This window comes from Triplophysa dalaica, chromosome 7 (assembly GCF_015846415.1).
Source record: "Triplophysa dalaica isolate WHDGS20190420 chromosome 7, ASM1584641v1, whole genome shotgun sequence".
In the NCBI taxonomy this organism is placed as follows: Eukaryota; Metazoa; Chordata; class Actinopteri; order Cypriniformes; family Nemacheilidae; genus Triplophysa; species Triplophysa dalaica.
Genome location: NC_079548.1, coordinates 18997359 through 19016551, shown reverse-complemented (window position 1 = coordinate 19016551; position 19193 = coordinate 18997359). Strand labels below are relative to the sequence as shown.

Below are 19193 nucleotides of genomic sequence, written 5' to 3'. Positions count from 1 at the left end.
GCTTGTTATTTTTTTCAGTGGGGAATTTTGCATCACACTCACAAAGCACATGACTGAATAAAACACAATAAGGTTAAACTGTTTAATGTTTAACAAGTCACTTTCTACAACAAGCATTTAAGAACGTTACAGTTCATAGTCCAGTGTAAAACATTAACTATCATGTTTTTGCTGAACAAAATCCCAACGCAACAATTCTTCAATGCAAAGCTGAATTTATTTGAACATTATCCACAGAATGTAAGGCAAAATGATTGTACTACATCAATAAAAACAAACATTACAGTAGACCCTAAACTAATGGAGGCGGTTCCTTAACAGCTACCTGGAACTTAAGTGTTCCCACACACCAACCTAAAGATGAAAGAGAAAAACAAGAATGTAATAATATAACAATGCACTTTGTGGGTATAAACTGATGATACGGCACTATGTGTGTCAGTTCATAAACTAATGTTGCTATAGCGACAGGTGGAGGAATGTTACATCGACCTAATGTACAGGTATGAATTCACAATTATATGTATATTGCATAATGCACTCAAAGACACACTGAATCTTTAAACATTCAGCAGGCAGTCTGGCAGAGACCTAATAACCCATCAAAATTGAAAAATGTGTCACATTCCAGGTATTTAGTTAAAAGTCATGTTTTTCTTTAATAGTAATCTAATATGTGTTGAATTTTTTTAGAGACTTTTAAAGACAACATCTGTATGCATCTCATTGCATACCATGCACTGATGAGCAGTAGGTGGAATCTAAAGCTCCACATGAGTGTGTGTCGAGGGGTCAATGTTGGATGTCTCTTGGCACGCTGCAGGTGTGATGAATTCCATTAGGTATTCACAGCGGCTCGGCTCTGAAGTTGAGGTAACCACGGTCTCCTTCCCACAAGTCAGCTTCACCTGACACACAACACCAAACTTTAGCAGACAACATCCAAGTATGAATAACACAGTGGAAGTAATGAAAGACACTGTCACTTACTGTAGTTGATCGGTTTGGACCCTGCCAGCACCCGGTGCCATGTTCGTATTTCATCGTCAAGTATTTATTATTTTCAGGCCCTGACCAAGATCCCCATGTCCTGCGAACATGTGCATCTCCCATTAAGGATGGTCCAAAACATTTACATAATCATATTACACTTAACAGAAAAACTTTCCGTGCTTAACATTTTTGAAAAGAAAAAACATTGATGAATCATCGCGAAAATCAGTCTATGAAAAACAGAGCAGCCAGACTTGGCCTCTTACCCAAGGTTGGTCTCTGAGCCTCCATACTTGGGTTTCTGTGAAACCCGATTGAAAGGACACAGTCTGTAGATGTACCTGAGGCAAACACAGCATACTTGATGAAAAGAAACAACAAACAGCATAGAAACGGTATTAACAACAAAACTATCTCCAAATCCAATGTCATTCTCACTTACTCGCTAGTGGAAAGCTCATAGCACTGGCTGTACATGTAAGTGAACTCAGCATCAGGGCCGAAATCAAAGGACAGCTCCTTCTCAATATTTCTGTGATGCAATAAGAGAGTAACTCAAAACTGTGCTCATCACTACACACCAGAGTTTACACAACGACAGAGAACGCGGCAGATTCACAGATTTTACCAACCCGATCTGATCATCCGCCTCCTTGAGAGCTTTCTCAGCCTCATTAAAGTCATCTCTAGCCATCTGAGCAGCTGTGAACCAAAGAAGCAGTCAGTAAACAAAAAACATTTGAAACTGACTAATAAAAATCCTATTTCTATGCAGCATGTGGTTTAATGGGCTTTCTGTCTGAAATGTCAGTGGAACCAACCATCGATAAGAGCCTGAGTTTCAGCATCATAAGGAGGCATGGCTTCTTCATCCTCCTGACTCTTCTCAGGAGTCCTAATAATGGGCGGAGCCTGAAAACACAGAACAACTCGTATGTAAAGACATATATTCAACGTCTCCACAACATGCCTGACACAAAGATACAATGTTGCAAGCCTTTGTCTTGGTGCCTTATTTAAAGGGACAGTTCGCCCCAAAATGAACATTCTGTCATCATTTTCTCACCCTATTGTCATTTCAAACCTGTATGGCTATCTTTCTTCTGCAGAACAAATTAAGATATTTTGAATAATGTTGGTAACCGAACAACAGCGGTACCATTGACTTGCATTGGTTTTGTGTCCATACAATAGAAGTGAATGGGTACTGCCATTGTTTCGGTTACCACTTTTTTCCATATTTCTAAATGATGACAGAATTTTCATTTTTGGGAGAACTATCCTTTTTTTTTAAGAACACACTTTCTAAAGCGTCATTAGGTTTATTATATAAAACAGACTCTCACTTTATCATCCTCTTCATGATAATCATCTTCATCCTCCTCCTCATCGTCTTCCTCAGAGATGTCTTCCTCTGGATATGGCTCAGAGTCGTTGTCTCCGACTGGCTCCTTCACTTCTTCCACGGGTGTCTCCACTGGGGCAGATTCCACAGGCTGAGACTGGAAGAAATACACATGTTTAAATATTCTTCTTGAAGAATAGGAAATGGCTCTTTAATAAAATAGGCCTTGGAAAAAGAAAAATTAAAAAAATTAAATAAGAGACATGGTCAGAGTAAGTAGGTTCGACTAGCAAAGGACTATAAAATTAAGTACTTTAAATGAAAGTCTATCGCAATCGGAAAACAACACGTTTTGTCTGTTTCTTGTCTACTGACCTCTGATTTGTACTTGTCTTTAATGTTGGTCCAAACACTTTCAAATGCTGATGTGTCCAACTGGTCGGCGCCTCCCATGAGTCCCTGAGTAAAACAAGTCAGTGAACATTTGTCTCAAACAGTGACAAACCGAGGTTTTATATCGAACGCGTGCGTTATTTTAACTTTATGGTTAAGTACCTGAGCCTCAGTTTCACTTAGTGTGCCATCAGCATCTGGGTCCAATTCTGCATGAGACTGAAGCTCAGAAACAGACACCCTGACAGAGAGACAACACAGCATTAGTTCATTCACTCTACATATAAAGAATCAGAGAGATACACATGCCCAAATGCAACACTTACACGCCATCTGCATTGTCATCCAGTTCCAAGAAGGCTTCTGCCATTTTGGCCTTATCTTTCTCTAGACGAATAGCTGCCATTTGCTCTGAAATTGAGAAAATATATACAAGAATTGCACAATAAGCTTTCTAAATATAAAATGTTAATTCTGTTGCTATTATGCAGTGAATATTACTGCAGGAAACATTGAAAAACAGGACATTTGATGTCATAGTAAATGTAAACAGCTGCACCAACCTTCCCAAGCCTTGAGGTGGCGCTCCTTAGCTTCCTTCTCGGGCTGCTCTGCTGTTTCTTTAACTGTCCTCATCGCTTCAACTTTCTCATCTAGCTGTTTCTTGTTGTCCTGCATTCCGGTTAGTTTATCCTTCAGAATAAAATCAAGGCGTATAAGCAAACTCGAACACAATGAGACTCAATATTTTTCAATCATCCGTCTCATCATCTGTTACCTGTTTTTCTTGTTTGCCTTTCTTGGCCTCCTCAATGAGCTGCCGTTTCAGCAAAAAACCCTCTCTGGTGATCTCAGCCATCTTCTGAAGAACCTCCCTTTCTTTACGTCCCAAATCCCTGAGAAGAAATTGCACCCAATTCAGTGTGTTTCCTTATTTTATCCTCTGTGATCGAGAGTAAAACTCAAAGGTGATATATTCATCGCTGTGTTGTTTATCTGCCGGCATAATTTGCGTCACATACTCCATATGAGCTGTGGTCTGGAACATTTATTTATACGTAAGTGAACATTTTCCAGTTTTTCACAGAACATGGCTGTAAAAAGAACGTTATAAGCTTTCCCCTGGTAAGCCATTTCATTAGAATCACTACTCACTTGCAGGTGTTTTCACATTTGGCTCCGCTGTTGTACTCATCAGTAGTGTCGCAGCAATCTGGAAGGAAAACAAGATTTCAAATGCAAAGCCATTTTTAAATCATTGAACACTCCTGAGGAAAATACACAGATGCTTAGTCATCTTACCACAGATGCCATCATTAATACGGGAGGATGGGATAAAGGTGGGCCTGTATCCAGCATTAGTGCAATGAAAGCTACCGTTTGGACAAGCAGGTGTGCCTGGGGACAGACATAAGCAGAAAGTAATATAAATAAACCCTACAGTTTCACACTACACTTCATCACCATATGACCGTTGCCAAGCCTGTGCTGTCGCTAGTTTGTTATAACTACCAGAAAATAACCTTTTGATGTAGATTTTAGATTTATTCATGTTATTTGAGATTACTGATGAGGTGAATTGTGTACCTGGCTCATCAGAACCATCTTTGCAGTCACAGTAGTCATCATTCACTCGGTCAAAAGGAATCGTCTTAGATCCATCTAAACAAGTGAAGGGCTTGTTCTCCTCATAAAACTGCCTCTCTTAATAAAAGACATGAAGAAAACTCAAATTAGATGCGTTTATAACGACTCAAAGCAGATATTTAATATATTATTTAATAAAGGGATAGCGTAAATAAAAATAAATGATAATTAAGAGATAATGATGATTCTTTCATTCATCGTATACACCCTCATGTCATTCTAAACCTGTGTGACTTTATTCTGCAGACCAAAAAAGATGTTTCGAAGAACCAAACAACATTGGACCCGTTGAGATCTTATCACACAAAACCACATTTATCAAAAAATCTTCTTTTGTTTTACACAGAAAAAAAGAGATAAACAGGTTTTAAACCATATGAGAGTGAATAATTGTAAAGGGCTTGAGTGATTTTCAATTGCGAGTGAACTTTCCCTTTAACCTCCGCCCCTAATTTTAATTTTTAATTAATTTTATTAAATCGCAATAACAAGTTCAGAAAATAAATGCAGAGTGTTGTAGCTTTCAAGTGATGCATAGTTTGTGATAGTTGACTTAATAATAATCTAAAACAAAGGTAATCAATATTCAGACACGATATAATACGCTTTTTCAATGGGCTCTGTTCATGTTAAAGGAATAGTTGACCTTCAAATTGAACATTCTGATATTATTTACACACCCTCTTGTCATTTCAATCCTGAATGACTTACTTCTGAATCTGCAGAACGCAAAAGAAGATATTTTGAAAATTGTATGTAACCGAAAACTGTTGGTTCCCTTTGACTTTGGTTCTGTGTCCATTCCATTAGAAGTCAATGGAGACCGACATTTTTCAAAATATCTTTTTTTTGTGTTCTGGAGAAGAAAGAAAGTCACACGTTAAATGGAAACAGAAATTTCATTTTGAAGGTGAACTATTCCTTAGGGGGTTAACAAGATTATTCAGAATCAGAATTAAATGTGTTTTGCCAAGTGTGCTTGCACATCTAAAAATGTTTCTTATGCAATAACTGCTTTTAGTTTACTTGTCAATGGCACTCCTCGAGGCCGATGAATCTCCACAGGTGTTCCCAGGCTGACAGTAAAGACTAAAGTCAATAGCAGATGCACACAAGTCATGATGCCTCAGGTCAATGCAGACTCCCAACACAGGCGGGCGACCTTGGGGCGCAATGAATTCACAATGCTTTGTTAAATTGAGCAGGAATATCGATAAGGTTGACTGAAATAAAACAGATCATATGAATACAAATAAGAGTTGATCAAATACACAAATGCAAAGCTAGTCGATGGTACAACACGCTCTTAAAATGTCTCAAGACACATCATCCTGATTAATTCAATCTGAAATGGCTTCCGCAAAGTCAACTCACTATACTGCTTAAAAAGACACCGATCTTGTACAATGCACAATTAAAACCATTCAGTATCGCGCCAGTAAGTTTACATGTTTCAAAAAAATGCCAAGAAAACAAAATGTGCGATTATTAAAAATGACAAAAACGTAATTAAAAAGGAGCTCGGTACCTACTTCCGCAGTGCGATTGGCAGAGTGTGTGACGTCAGCCAGCAGGCAGACCGGTGTTCTCATATTATTGGAGGATTCAAGTGGTGATATGTGGCTTTGTGGGTAATGTATTTTATGGGAGTAAAACGTATACTTTCATGCAGACATATCAAAGGAGAGTGAAATGAAGGCATGTAAACAGATTGGGAGAGAAGGGGAACCATAAAGATAAGTAATATACAGTTAAACCAAATACTGGATAGTAAGTGTATGATTTACCTCACGGTCGCTTAAACCTGTCATATGTGTTTTTAAGCCGTTATTTCAACCCGAAAATACACTTTCTGTGATAGTTAATTCACTCATTTACTCTGATCATCATCACGCATATATCTAATAGTCTTTTTTTATACAAAAGTCCAAGAAAAACTCACTTTTGATACACAATATACACTTGAATATTGTAAAAACGGATATTTGTCGATATACATTCGGACTGTAGGGGTCAGTAAAGCATCACTGTTTGATCAAACAGTAGACTATATATTTCAAGCATTGCAGTGAAGTTTTTGGTATATGTGATATATGCTTATTATTCTATATGGATTTTCAGATACTGTAACGTATAAAGCCATACGTTTGTGTCAAACTACTCAAAGTAGCGTCATTGCATGCAACACTTTAACACTTAGCGTATACTGCAACACTAGGCTGCATGTGAAAATAAGACCGATACGCATGTATTAGAAAAATCATCCTTTATTTGTATTTTCAACACACTTTACAGTACTGAACAGCGAAAGAAAAAAAATATACTGGTATATATATATCTATATATATATTTGTTTTTTATATATAGCTGTTTGCTTATTAAATGCATTTTATTCACAAAATGACAACTCAGTTCTCTCAGAGGAAAACCTTCCATAAAAATAATATAATATAAAATAACTTGGACACATTATACACATTACAGCAATATAATGTACAAATATTACAATCATTTTCCTGTGTTTTCTTTTCGACTTATATTATTACCATAACTTGTGAACAAGTAACATATTATTTAAAGCCCAGAGAATAACTTCATTGGAGTCTCATGAGGCATGACATTAAAATATAAAGAAAAACGGTTCCCGGATTAAGCCACGTCATCTTTCTGTCTGTCAATTGGTCATTAACCTCACAGAAGCATTAAAAAATCCTATTAAAAGCCATTCCAGTGCAGATTATTAACACAGAGTAGCTGATGTTGCTTAGCAGAAAATGGCATTTAGGACCAAAATAAAGTCGTGCGGACCGAGCCATTTATAGTTTCCACCCTGTTCCACACTATACAGTTCCCTCCAATACAGAAGTCAGTATATACCATACCATCTATACCATATGCGCCCTGATATCAGCCATCTCACAACCTACAGAAAAATAAAGTGCTGGTTAAGACAAGTTTCAGAAATGATGATGAATGATTAGTCTGTTTTCCAGTACAGTTCAAATATACACATTTAACGTAGTTGGGACTGTTACTAAAATACCCCCAAAAGAATGACAGGAGAAAGAAAGACGTGAGTATGAAATTCCACAATTCATCTACAATTCATTTCAACTAAAAGTGACATTGTTTGATTCTGAGTGATTTCAAATTTACAATTCAACATTACATTATATACAAAACAAGCAGTGATTAGTCTACTATCTATATAAGATAGTAGTTTGAACCATCAAACCAGAATGATACAAAAATAAAAACTGTACACAAACTGTTCAAAGAAAACATTTGTTTTTCCTTTTGATATCCAAAAAGAATGGCAGCAAGGAATTAATCGTAATAATCTCTTAATAAGAAACAATTGCTACAGTGTCGTGTTAAAATGGCAAATATTATTTGTTAGCTTAGCGCTCACAAAGTTAACGAAAAGTCTCACAACGAAGCATTTTTAACGTAAAACAGGCGAACGTACATGGGAATATCATCAATTCACACCGATCGATCACGTGACCCCGGTCATCCCTTCTACGACATACAGACAAGTACGGTTTTCACATACACACCGGTATGACCACAAGTTTCTGCTCTCACAGGCACAGGCTTGTGTAAAGCTAAGCTACTGACCAGCAGAAACTAGCTTTGTCATGTTTCAACATGGATGCTCGCCACTGCTGCCCGAAATACAGCAACAAACAGTTCATTCCACTGAAATGAAATCAAACCGAACTTCCGAGAGGTGAGAGAAGAGGCGATATTGCAGTCCTAACCTGAGAACTCGATCTCACTTTCCTCATTTCTCAACGGGCTCCTCTCTCTCCCATTGAAACGCTGACACTTGTGAAAAAAGACAACAATAAAAGATGCTTGACATTAAATACATTAGAGCAACAGTTTCATTTAACAGCATGATCTGCTTGTTCTTTCTCATCTTACAAGACAAATCCATACCTCCACATGCAGATGGTGCTATTGTGAAAGAATGAACATCAATCAAGGCATATAGACATGAAACAAACACTATAATGGGATATAATGTCAACATTAAACCCTGCAGTTGACATTAAGGCAAAAAAGCATTGAACTCAATATGGCTGCGAGTGACTCCCTGCACTTCCAAAATCTTCCTGTCACAGACACTGTTCTTTCTATTCCTTTCTCTGCTCCACCACTTATTGCCTCTCCAACTTATCGTCTCATTCCTTTGGCAAAACTTAACGTAGTGTTTTTGTGGAGTACACCGAGGACGTATTACCGGCGCGAGTGGGTGAAGGTGAGAGAGTCTGTGCGTGCTGCAATTGAGGAGGCTGTGTTGCAAATCTGGCAGGAATGGATTTAACGAAACCGAAAGAAGGCAGAACATATGTTTCCAAGCGTCACATGGCTTATCCTCAGAAAGTGACTATCATTAATTATTCACATGGAAAGTGAGGGCAGTCTGCGAGCTGTGACGGTGATAAATCCTAATCTAGGCCCCAAATGCTCGGTCAGCGTGAAAGCGGCCGAGGAAGACTGACGGATGAGAAGGAATTATCACCACGACGACGGCAAGCATAAACGATGGAGATTGCTTAAAAAGAGACAATCAAAAATGAAGACAAAAGCAGACACTCCTGTCCCACGATGCATTGCTTCACAACAGCTCCAGAGTTGAAGCTGGTGGTTCAGAAAGGCACACGGCCATCTTGCACTGGCAGCACTCCAGGGTAAAGGGTAAGAGGGGGTGGGACCCACAAACAAATCATGCCACCCGTGTCTCCTGCTTTTTTCAGATGCCCTAGTTCCTCAACCGTCCTGGACAGCATCTCTTTGCTTTCTGCAGGTGTGTTCTTTTTATGAACGAAACGTCTCTCAGATTCCACCAATCATGGGATTTTTGAGGATTTAAGTCCCTGTTAAGAATGCTTTTAAACCCATTATTGACAATCCATGTTGAGATGGCTTTTTCCAAAGAAATTTCTTTCAGATCAAAGCCCCCTGAACACATACACAGACGCACAGCTTTGTTTTTGCATGGACGGTGCGGTGTACTTATTTTAGGTTAAAATCTAGATGTGAATAATAAAGTGTGTACTTATTGATTGATGTGTGTGTGTTTGTGATTGTGTGATAATTCCAGAGTGCTACGCTGACTCAATGGCCCATTACAAACCCCGCCGTATATCTGTTTCCCCTTAAAGGCTCGCCCTCTCTTCTGGATAGACTCCAGCATCCACTCGAAATCTACAGTTGCTGTGTTAAATACTTCTCTAATATTGTTTTGTTCCCTTTTTGAAAAATCAAATAAAGTGTCTTATTGGATTGGTACACAAGACTTCTGTTCAAGGTTTAGATATCAGAAACAGAAGAGTCCTGTGTGAATGGTAAAGAGAGTTTTTGAAGTATGGCCCCGTTCTTGGCCCTTTGGGCCAGAAAGTTCCTTGAGTCTTACGTATCATCGGTTGGAGAGGACATTTTCTCTTCCTCCTCCACTGGACTCTCGTCAGACTGTCTCTCATCCTCCTCCTCAACTACTGACTGAACCTGCAGTCGCCTCCGTCCCGACCTCTCTGTCACCTCCTCTCCCTCCTCCATGTTTTCTTCCACCTCCTCAACGTCATCCCCATTCGTCTTTTCCTCGTTGTCGATGTGGTTCTGACTGGCAGGCCCGTGGTTCTGACTGGCAGGCCCATCCTCCTGTCCTGTCTCTCCCTCTAGGGTGAGCTCAAACTGGAATTTGTTTGTGCAGGATTCCACTTCATTGTCTGGGCCATCGGGAGGCGGCGATGGGCTCTGGGGGATGGTGCTCTGGTACCAGTCCCGGTTGTCCTCGAGGGTGTCCAAAATTTCCTGAGCGTCAGGGTGGACCAGGTCCCCCCAGGTCTCCCACAGCGGATGCACAATGTAATCGATAAAACCCACCTGCATGAACAAACCAGACAGTTTAGGAGCTGTCTGTTGGAAATGTCATGAATGCCTGAGAATTGATATCTTTACGATTGTCCGTGTGGGTGTTTGCATGTGTACCTGACTCTTCTCCACAGATGCAGTGTGTTTGTCACACATGGGGCTTATTTCCATCCCACGCTCTCGTTCTTTATCGCCTTGCCGGAAGAACTCCTCCATAATGCGCTCGGTCCACTGTCTATACACCGCCAGAGGCTTGGTTGGGTTACTAAGGTCAGCACAATGCACCATGTTCCTAAGGACCTACACACATTTGTGAATAAGTTTTATCCTTTATTCTGGTCTGATCTTTGGTAATTCGCTGCAATTTCTATTAGGTTAAAATGTTTAGCACACATTCCGGTTTGTTGGTACATACCTGTATCCTGTCATTATAATGATCCAACATCAAAACTCCAGAGCTGGTCACCTTCTTGGTCTCCACCATTGTCTTTAGATCAGCCAGCAAGCTCATGTGCTTTGACATGTCAGTTGCCAAAACCTAAGGAGTCAAGTGGGATGATTTACACTGGAGAAAAGATGCAGGCCTTCCCAAATAAAAATATGAGGTTAGGGGCATAAAACAACGTGTACAGCAGCTCACCATGTCGATGACCAGTTTGCGCAGATTCTGCCGCTGTCGTTTGGTGAGGTTCTGAAAGATGTCACAGTTCTCCTCATGCAGAAGCTTAAAGCCTACAGCCAGGTGATGGTTCTCCAGCACGGACTCATCGTTGTACATCAATGCCAGTTCTGAGTCTGTAAAACACAGCAGATGAGACTCTGTTCTTCTCTCTACCTTTTTTCAAGGTGCACACCAAGCCCAAACAGCACAGGTATGTTTGTAAGATGTCTTCTAAAGATGTGGAAAACATCTGCTGTGTAAAAACATCTGATAAACATCTTAGAAATGTCAGTTTTACATCCATTCTAAATCATAAACATCTTACAGATATCTTCTATTGCAGATGAGCAAACAATCCAAAAATACGTGTTGCAAATGTAAATGCAGACATAGAATAGACGTTTTCCAGATGTATGTGTGCTATCACCGGATTCCAGTGTAGAGAAAGTCTGAACAATAAGTATCAAGCAAAAAATACACATTCTCCAAAAGGCATGCCTGTCAACAATTACACTTTCGTGGGAGCCTCGAAAGTTTCACTTTCCCATCGGCTGCCACCCTCCTGTTTTGTTATTTCTGTGGTGAAACTCCTGTTTTTCCATTATTTCTCCCGGTAGATTCCTGTTAATACAATGACCGCCATTGCTAACCTAAAAGAGTCGGACAAAGAGTGTGATCACGAACGAATGGAGTGGGATGCTTACAGGTCTCCCGGATATTGGTACTGAAATGTTGACAGGTATGCCAAAAGGGGACATGAACTATAAATAAAAATGCTCTGAAAAGCACCCTGCTTCACTCCTTATGAAGGCATAATTTAGATGAAAGACCCCAGGAAGGGCTCACACTCTTTAGTGGGCAGAATATCGCTCAATATTGTGCCGATGAAACCACTCTCAAGCATTTCAAATGATACCAGGCAAGCACGAATGTAAAGATCTGCCGCAATTTTTGGTCTAAGTGAAGAGGATACTGCAACCGCGTCATATTCAATACAAACAGGAAAAGTTTGCCTGAACTGGTCAACAAGAAATCAACAATAAAGCTCTCTGAATTCACCATGTTATTCTACAAAACAGATGTATAAACGTCATTATTTTAATCTCGGTTTTGACAAACATGGGGATCAATCATCTGATTTTTCAAACCAGCAAAACATGACAAGAAACCCTTATTTTAAAGCGGTCAGTTCTGGTCCTTGATTCTGATTTGTTGAGCCGAGTTTTAAGCCATTATAAAATACCTAGATTTATAACCACATAACATAGTCTAAATATCATTTTATTTTATGAAACCTTGCTACTCATTTGGAATAACTGTTTTATAAAAGCAATAAGCCCCTCGAAGCAGTGGGTTAAGTGCAGATTATAACAGCTAAGGGGGTTTTAAGCACTCCGCTTGCGTCGTGCAACAACGCCCTTAGCTGTTATAAAATGCACTGTAACCCACTGCTTAGCGGGGCTTCTTGCTTTAATTAACAGTGAAATTATTTTAGCGTTAGTCTTTATAGACCTCCGGATCAATCTCATTATTTTATCAAACCAGTAAAACATTACAAGAAACCTAATCATTATTCACAAGCTTAACCACATCTGAAAAGACTGCTTTCAAATAAACAGGGACTCCGTGATCAATATAATGATGATCCAGCATAGACTTACTGGTGTTGATGAGGAACTGGTTGGAAACTCCAGGATGATCAACATCATGGATGGCAGCAGCAAACAATGCAGCCAAGATTTCCAGATCAGTAAAAACAGCCTGTTGGGCAGATTGTACAGTATGATAATTATGTTAGAAGTTCAGTGCTGATTTTGCATTTGTGAACTGTTACCACATATGCTCTTTGCTTTTAAACGAGTTAACATATGTACTCACGTCCAGTGCTGATGTGGAGAGAAGGACATGTGTGGACTGTGTGACGTCGGCGGCATGCAGGCTGTTGTGATAGGCCACGTTGGCATGGTAGTGATCTTCCAGTGTCATCACATAGGTGATAAAGGTGTCCACGGGGATACTAAAGGTCTTCATTAGATCCCGTTCCTTTACAACATCATAGAGCGTTTAAGAAAATGATTCAAAACATTATAAATGACACAGACGTTTGCTGTTGTACTAGTAGAAATAAAACTATAAAAATCAACAAGTTAAAAAGTTGAACGATGTTTTGAGGATGTCTTTATCGGCATTTTGATGGGATTCATTCAAAATCCCATCTCAGATTCTTTGTTGATGTAATTCTACAATAAATATTTTGAACTTATTTAGTGATATTAAAACCAAAACACATACAGTTGAAAGAAAAAGTATGTGAACCCTTTGGGCTTACTTGGATTTCTTCATAAATTGGTCATAAAATGTGTTCTGATCTTCATCTAAGTCACAACAATAGAGAAACACAGTCTGCTTAAACTAATACCACACAAACATTATACGTTTTCATGTTTTTATTGAACACAAAATGTAAACATTCATAGTGCAGGGTGGAAAAAGTTTGTGAACCTTTGGGTTTAATAACTGGTTGACGCTCCTTTGGCAGCAATAACCTCAACCAAACGTTTCCTATAGTTGCAGATCAGACCTGCACAACGGTCAGGAGAAATTTTGGACCATTCCTCTTTACAAAAGTGTTTCAGTTCAGCAATATTCTTGGGATGTCTGGTGTGAATCGCTCTCTTGATGTCATGCCACACCATCTCAATCGGGTTGAGGTCAGGACTCTGACTGGACAACTCCAGAAGGCGTATTTTCTTCTGTTGAAGCCCTTCTGTTGTTGATTTACTTCTATGCTTTGGGTCGTTGTCCTGTTGCATCGTCCATCCTCTGTTAAGCTTCAGTTGGCAGACAGATGGTCTTAAGTTTTCCTGCAAAATGTCTTGATAAACTTTGGAATTCATTTTTCCATCGATGACAGTAATCCGTCCAGGGCCTGAGGCAGCAAAGCAGCCCCAAACCATGATGCCCCCTCCACCATATTTCACAGTTGGGATGAGGTTTTGATGTTGGTGTGCTGTGCCTTTTGTTCTTTCCAAACAACTCAATTTTGGTTTCATCTGTCCACAGAATGTTTTGCCAGTAGTGCTGTGGAACATCCAGGTGCTCTTTTGTAAACTTCAAACGTGCTGCAATGGTTTTTTTTGGACAGCAGTGGCTTTCTCCGTGGTGTCCTCCCATGAAGTCCATTCTTGTTTAATGTTTTCCTTATTGTAGATTTGTCAACAAAAATGTTAGCATGTGTCAGAGATTTCTGTAAGTGTTTAGCTGACACTCTAGGATTCTTCTTCACCTCATTGAGCATTCTGCGCTGTGCTCTTGCAGTCATCTTTACAGGACGACCACGCCTAGGGAGTGTAGCAACAGTGCTGAACTTTCTCCATTTGTAGACAATCTGTCTTACCGTGGACACATGGACATCAAGGCTTTTAGATATACTTTTGTAGCCCTTTCCAGCTTTATGTAAGTCAACAATTCTTGATCGTAGGTCTTCTGAGAGCTCTTTTGTGCGAGGCATGGTTCACATCAGACAACGCTTCTTCAGAACAGCAACCTCAAAACTGGTGTGTGTTTTTTATTGGACAGGCCAGCTTTAATCAACACATCCAATCTCATCACATTGATTGGACCCCAGGTTGGCTGACTCCTGGCTCCAATTAGCTCTTGGAGAAGTCATTAGCCTAGGGTTTCACATACTTTTTCCACCCTGAACTATGAATGTTTACATGTTGTGTTCAATAAAAACATGAAAACGTATAATGTTTGTGCGGTATTAGTTTAAGCAGACTGTGTTTCTCTATTGTTGTGACTTAGATGAAGATCAGAACACATTTTATGACCAATTTATGAAGAAATCCAAGTAAGCCCAAAGGCTTCACATACTTTTTCTTTCAACTGTATGGTCGCTTAAATCATATAACGTTGGGAACTTCAACTCTCATTGGCTCTTGTGTGACATGTGATATTTTGTCATGAAGTATGCAAGAACCGATGAGATTTGAAATGATGAATGTTTCTGATGTTATAACTGGTAGGCCTATGTGTTTGTTTTGGTTTTTAATATTGCTGAATAAGCCCAAAATAATATTTCTCACACACACCTATTGATGTACTTTAGAAAACATTTATAAACACATTGAAAGTTGTTTGGATTACATTAATGACAGATGATGGGATTTTGGGGGATTCAACATTTTGGATTCAATAAAAGAGGATAAAATGATGTCATCCAATTTAATCAATTTATGATTTGTTCGTATACATCAGGGATGGCGTGGTGGTGAGTACATTTTCATTTTTGGGTGAACTATTTCATTAGCATCTTTGCAGGCGGATTGTTTCAAGAATCTTGGAGATGTTGCCACCATTTTTATGGTTTTAGGTTATCTCAGTATTTCCGTCTATTCATGTAACTTCATACTGATTGAAAGATGGTGAGATAAGATCTCTGTGTGGGCCATATTGTACTCTTTATACAAAAATCTCACTTGATTATTAGTTAAAGCAAAGAAAATGTTGCCACATTGACCTTGATACACAATACACCAAAAAAGAAACTTGTTAGGCACATTATGTGCAGTATATAAAACACCCTGTCCATTCTGCATGCAAAACAACAAAACCCCTCTGACATTTTACATAAATCCCCGTTTCCACTTGATGTTTCTCAAGAACACAGCGACATTTATAGCAAAACAAAGAGACCAGGTACCTGGAAGATGGCAAACATGATGCAACTCAGAGGTCTGTTATTGGAGACCTCTGCCACACGGAAGATATTAAGGCCCCACTTGTTTAAGTCATTCAGCTCCTGTAAAGATACAATAAATTATAACAAATTCATTCCAAAAACCGCCATTTCTGACACAAGTAATCTGTGACGGTGGGGGAGTGGATGCTGGGAAAATATGGTTGTAGTGAGTAGGCGGGGCGAGACCGTGGTTGAATCACGTAGGAGACCGGGAGCATATAAGAGAACGAGCGACCAGGCCGTCGAAGAGAGAGGACCAGCCAGAACATGTTTGTATTTGTATTTATTGTTTTGTTCGCCGGCGGTCGGCTGTGAGGGGCCCGCCGGCTGTTATTACTTTATTAAATGTTTAAATGTCCTCCGGTTCCCGTCTCCTTCCTACCTTTTAATGAACCTTGTTACAATGGTGTTAATGTGTGACCTTTTTATTTTGTTATCAGCAGACTGGAGATTGTACTGTATGTGTGCAGCATTTTCTACTTCATTATAAATTCTTTTAGCTGAAGCGCTGAGTAAGTTGTGTGTTACTGATGCCCTACCCTGGCCAGCGCGTCTTCTTCCTCGGTCTTGACCCCAAAGCGTGGCAGAGCTGCACTGGTTAGGCTGGAGCTGTGTGTGAGCTTCTTGACACCACTGATGTGAGACATCGGTTTCTCTCGCTCCCGCAGTGTAGGGGATGGAATATCAACTTCGTTCTGCTTGTCTTGAAGACAACAGATATGTGAACATCAACAGATGATGGGAAACCACTGCATCAGTGGAACTGTGGTTCTGCACTTCTGAAAATAGAAATGCTGGTTCACTTACCTAGGAAAGTAGTGGAGATGTATTCAGACACCTGATTCCCAGAGCGACTCATCTCGGATAGATGAGACAGTTCCCTGTTTAACATCCTCTTGAACTAGAGATCATAAAGGGAAAGATGGAGATAGACAGACAGGGGAAAGAAGAGAGGGATGAGTGTTCGAATACACGGATTACGATTAAGGAACGCACTCATTTTGATCTACATGTACAGTATGTGCAAAAAATCATATGTTCTTGTAAACCTTTCACATGTTTGTATTAAAGTGTTTACTTTAATATCACAACTTAAAACAGACATGCAATGCAGGTCTGCACTTTTAACTAAAATGTTATAGTTTGTGTTGCTGCACTATTCTGAAAGATTTCTGCATGACATTCAAACTCACCAAAGGACAGAATCTGTTTCATTGTATATTTGTAGTTTTAATCTAATATGGTGGACCGCTCTCTGAAAAACGTTGCTTTAATGAAATGGAGATTGTGATACAAACGCAAGATGCATCAAATATTTGCCTCGAATGAACAAAGTTGTGCAACTTCAGCATTTAACACAAGCACACAGCACGACGCCGCCAAGACCCCTGGTTTGTCCCACTGACTGGTCCTTCACACGTTACAATCTCCATGGTAACCAGCAGGTTTCCTTAGCAACTGCCTCCTCACAGTCCCTCCTGCAGCACGATGGGAGCGAGGCGATGGGTTGGGTGCCAATCTGAGAGAGTAGGCAGGTGTCTGTCTGTGACCTCCTCCAAGGTCAACACTCTCTGTATCACTCTCCATCTCTACTCCATTCTGTCTTTATCTGTCTCTGTATGCCTGCATTGTCTCTCTTGCTTTCCTTCACATTCCCTTCATATTCTGCTGCTACGTATGTTGCGTCTTTTTCAATCACTTGCATTTTTATTTTTTCTCTTATATTACTTTGACATGCATATCAAACAGATAAGTTAAAAAGATCAGCTTGTTTTATAGCAATGTAACATGAAGACAAAATGTACCATGTTATATAATTAAGCACACGTTCAAATCAGCTAGTCGATCTCCTTTGACATATATTAATCTCCACACTGAATTTACCAACAAGGATCAAAACGGCATGTCTATCTCTCTCCTACAGTCATGTTTGGAGTTTATATAAAGCTTAATTTGCATAATTCCTTTGCATGTGTGTGTTACACACTGTACCAAGTCTCTGTTCACAATGTGCTGAGTCATTATTAAAACGTTCACTGGGTGCCAACTGTTTGGAGCATGTATCCTCTAGAGGACCAGGCTGCTGCCAGACCTTGTGAGGAAAAATGAATACAAATATGTGTTACTAGGAGACCACGATACTATCCATTTCCTTTATTTACTAAGACTGAGCTAGCAGGATGTGTCCATCAAAAATGGCAGGAGCATCACATTTAAATGATTCATTTTATTTGCAATTTTATACAATACTATTGAAACATTGAATATATTATCAATATAATTAATGAATGTAATATAATGAATTATAATACTGTGATATATCTTGGATTTGGTAAAACTAAATGTTGTAATACTGCATTTTAATTAGGGCAAGTCTACAGATCCATTAAAGAGATAGTTCATGCCACAAAAATATTCGGTCATCAACTTGATAACCCTCATATCGTTCAAAACCTGCATACGACTCTTTCTTTCAGAAGATATTTTAAGAAATGTCTCAGTGGTTTTTTGCCATATAATGGAAGTGTTGTTTTGATTCCCAACATTCATCAAAATATCTTTTGAAGCAAAACGTCGCACAGGTTTGGAATGACATGAGGTTGAGTAATTGATGAAAACATTTTCATTTTTCCCCTTCAAGCAACACAGATAAACACATCTATAAATCAGCACTTTACTATAAGCAAATGTATGCATACATCACAGTTCTCTGAAACCACAGAGGAATGCTATCATCACTACCTAAACTTAAGCCTTGTTATTACTGACTGGAATTATACACCTTATTTTTGAACGCTGAAGTAAACAATGTGACGTAGTTCCGTTTTGTATTGAGACTTTCGTTTTATTAGTCGGCTGGTGGAAAACAATGGAAGACATGTTATGGGAGCACGTTCAAAACACTATTGAAACCGCTCTGGTAAATATTTTTTCAGTGGGAGGATGAAGTGGCCTGATATATCATATGAAGTTTTATTCAATTACTTAACTACTTATGTATATTCTCTCGATTGACGGGTCTTCAATGCGTAATTATAAAAGCACAGAGATGTAAGGTTAAGTTACCAGTAACGTTAATGCACAGTGGGAAAGTTGGTCGAAATTTGTACACTACATACACCACGAATTGGTGTTTTTATAAGCAGATGTGAACTTTCTAAAAACAACTTGAAACATACTAAGACAATAACTGTCTGTTTTTATGTCTATTAAATTCATTCATTCTCACCCTTGTTTACTTCAGCTTTAATCCTCATAGTCATATTACCTGGTAAACTAGCTTATCAGTACTGTATAGCGTGTTGACAAAATGTTAAATGTGATTTGCATAAAAGCCAAATTAATTAAAATGTAATGTCCTGTAACTGTTAACTTAGTCATGCAGCTGCGATCCCCTGGCAGGAAGGTTCGCTTTAGTCTGTTTAAACTGCTAAATACATATAAACATGCTTACAGCTCAATCTGAACTGCTGCTGATATTATTATACCACTTTGCATTCTGTTTATTTAGAGGTGCAAAATGTGTT

At 39.2% G+C, this 19193-nt stretch overlaps 1 protein-coding gene across 1 annotated transcript in view; it reads right to left on the bottom strand.

The window, feature by feature from the left end:
• Positions 1-68: 68 nt before the first annotated feature.
• Positions 69-19193, bottom strand: part of LOC130425875 (cAMP-specific 3',5'-cyclic phosphodiesterase 4A-like) — a 61035-nt gene continuing 41910 nt past the window's right edge. Inside the window, exons 7-33 of the mRNA XM_056752299.1 lie at positions 16474-16567; positions 16206-16369; positions 15628-15726; positions 12801-12965; positions 12584-12683; positions 10902-11056; positions 10677-10799; positions 10379-10561; positions 9804-10273; positions 7848-7900; positions 5405-5503; positions 4319-4435; positions 4034-4129; positions 3887-3944; positions 3510-3627; positions 3295-3424; positions 3058-3142; positions 2894-2972; positions 2714-2797; positions 2340-2495; positions 1815-1905; positions 1626-1695; positions 1436-1525; positions 1260-1334; positions 991-1090; positions 735-908; positions 69-354 (exon numbers count right to left, since the gene is read on the bottom strand). Of these exons, the coding sequence (XP_056608277.1) occupies positions 762-908; positions 991-1090; positions 1260-1334; positions 1436-1525; positions 1626-1695; positions 1815-1905; positions 2340-2495; positions 2714-2797; positions 2894-2972; positions 3058-3142; positions 3295-3424; positions 3510-3627; positions 3887-3944; positions 4034-4129; positions 4319-4435; positions 5405-5503; positions 7848-7900; positions 9804-10273; positions 10379-10561; positions 10677-10799; positions 10902-11056; positions 12584-12683; positions 12801-12965; positions 15628-15726; positions 16206-16369; positions 16474-16567 (3201 nt within the window). The 3' untranslated portion in view covers positions 69-354; positions 735-761. The remainder of the gene's footprint in view (positions 355-734; positions 909-990; positions 1091-1259; positions 1335-1435; positions 1526-1625; positions 1696-1814; positions 1906-2339; positions 2496-2713; positions 2798-2893; positions 2973-3057; positions 3143-3294; positions 3425-3509; positions 3628-3886; positions 3945-4033; positions 4130-4318; positions 4436-5404; positions 5504-7847; positions 7901-9803; positions 10274-10378; positions 10562-10676; positions 10800-10901; positions 11057-12583; positions 12684-12800; positions 12966-15627; positions 15727-16205; positions 16370-16473; positions 16568-19193) is intronic.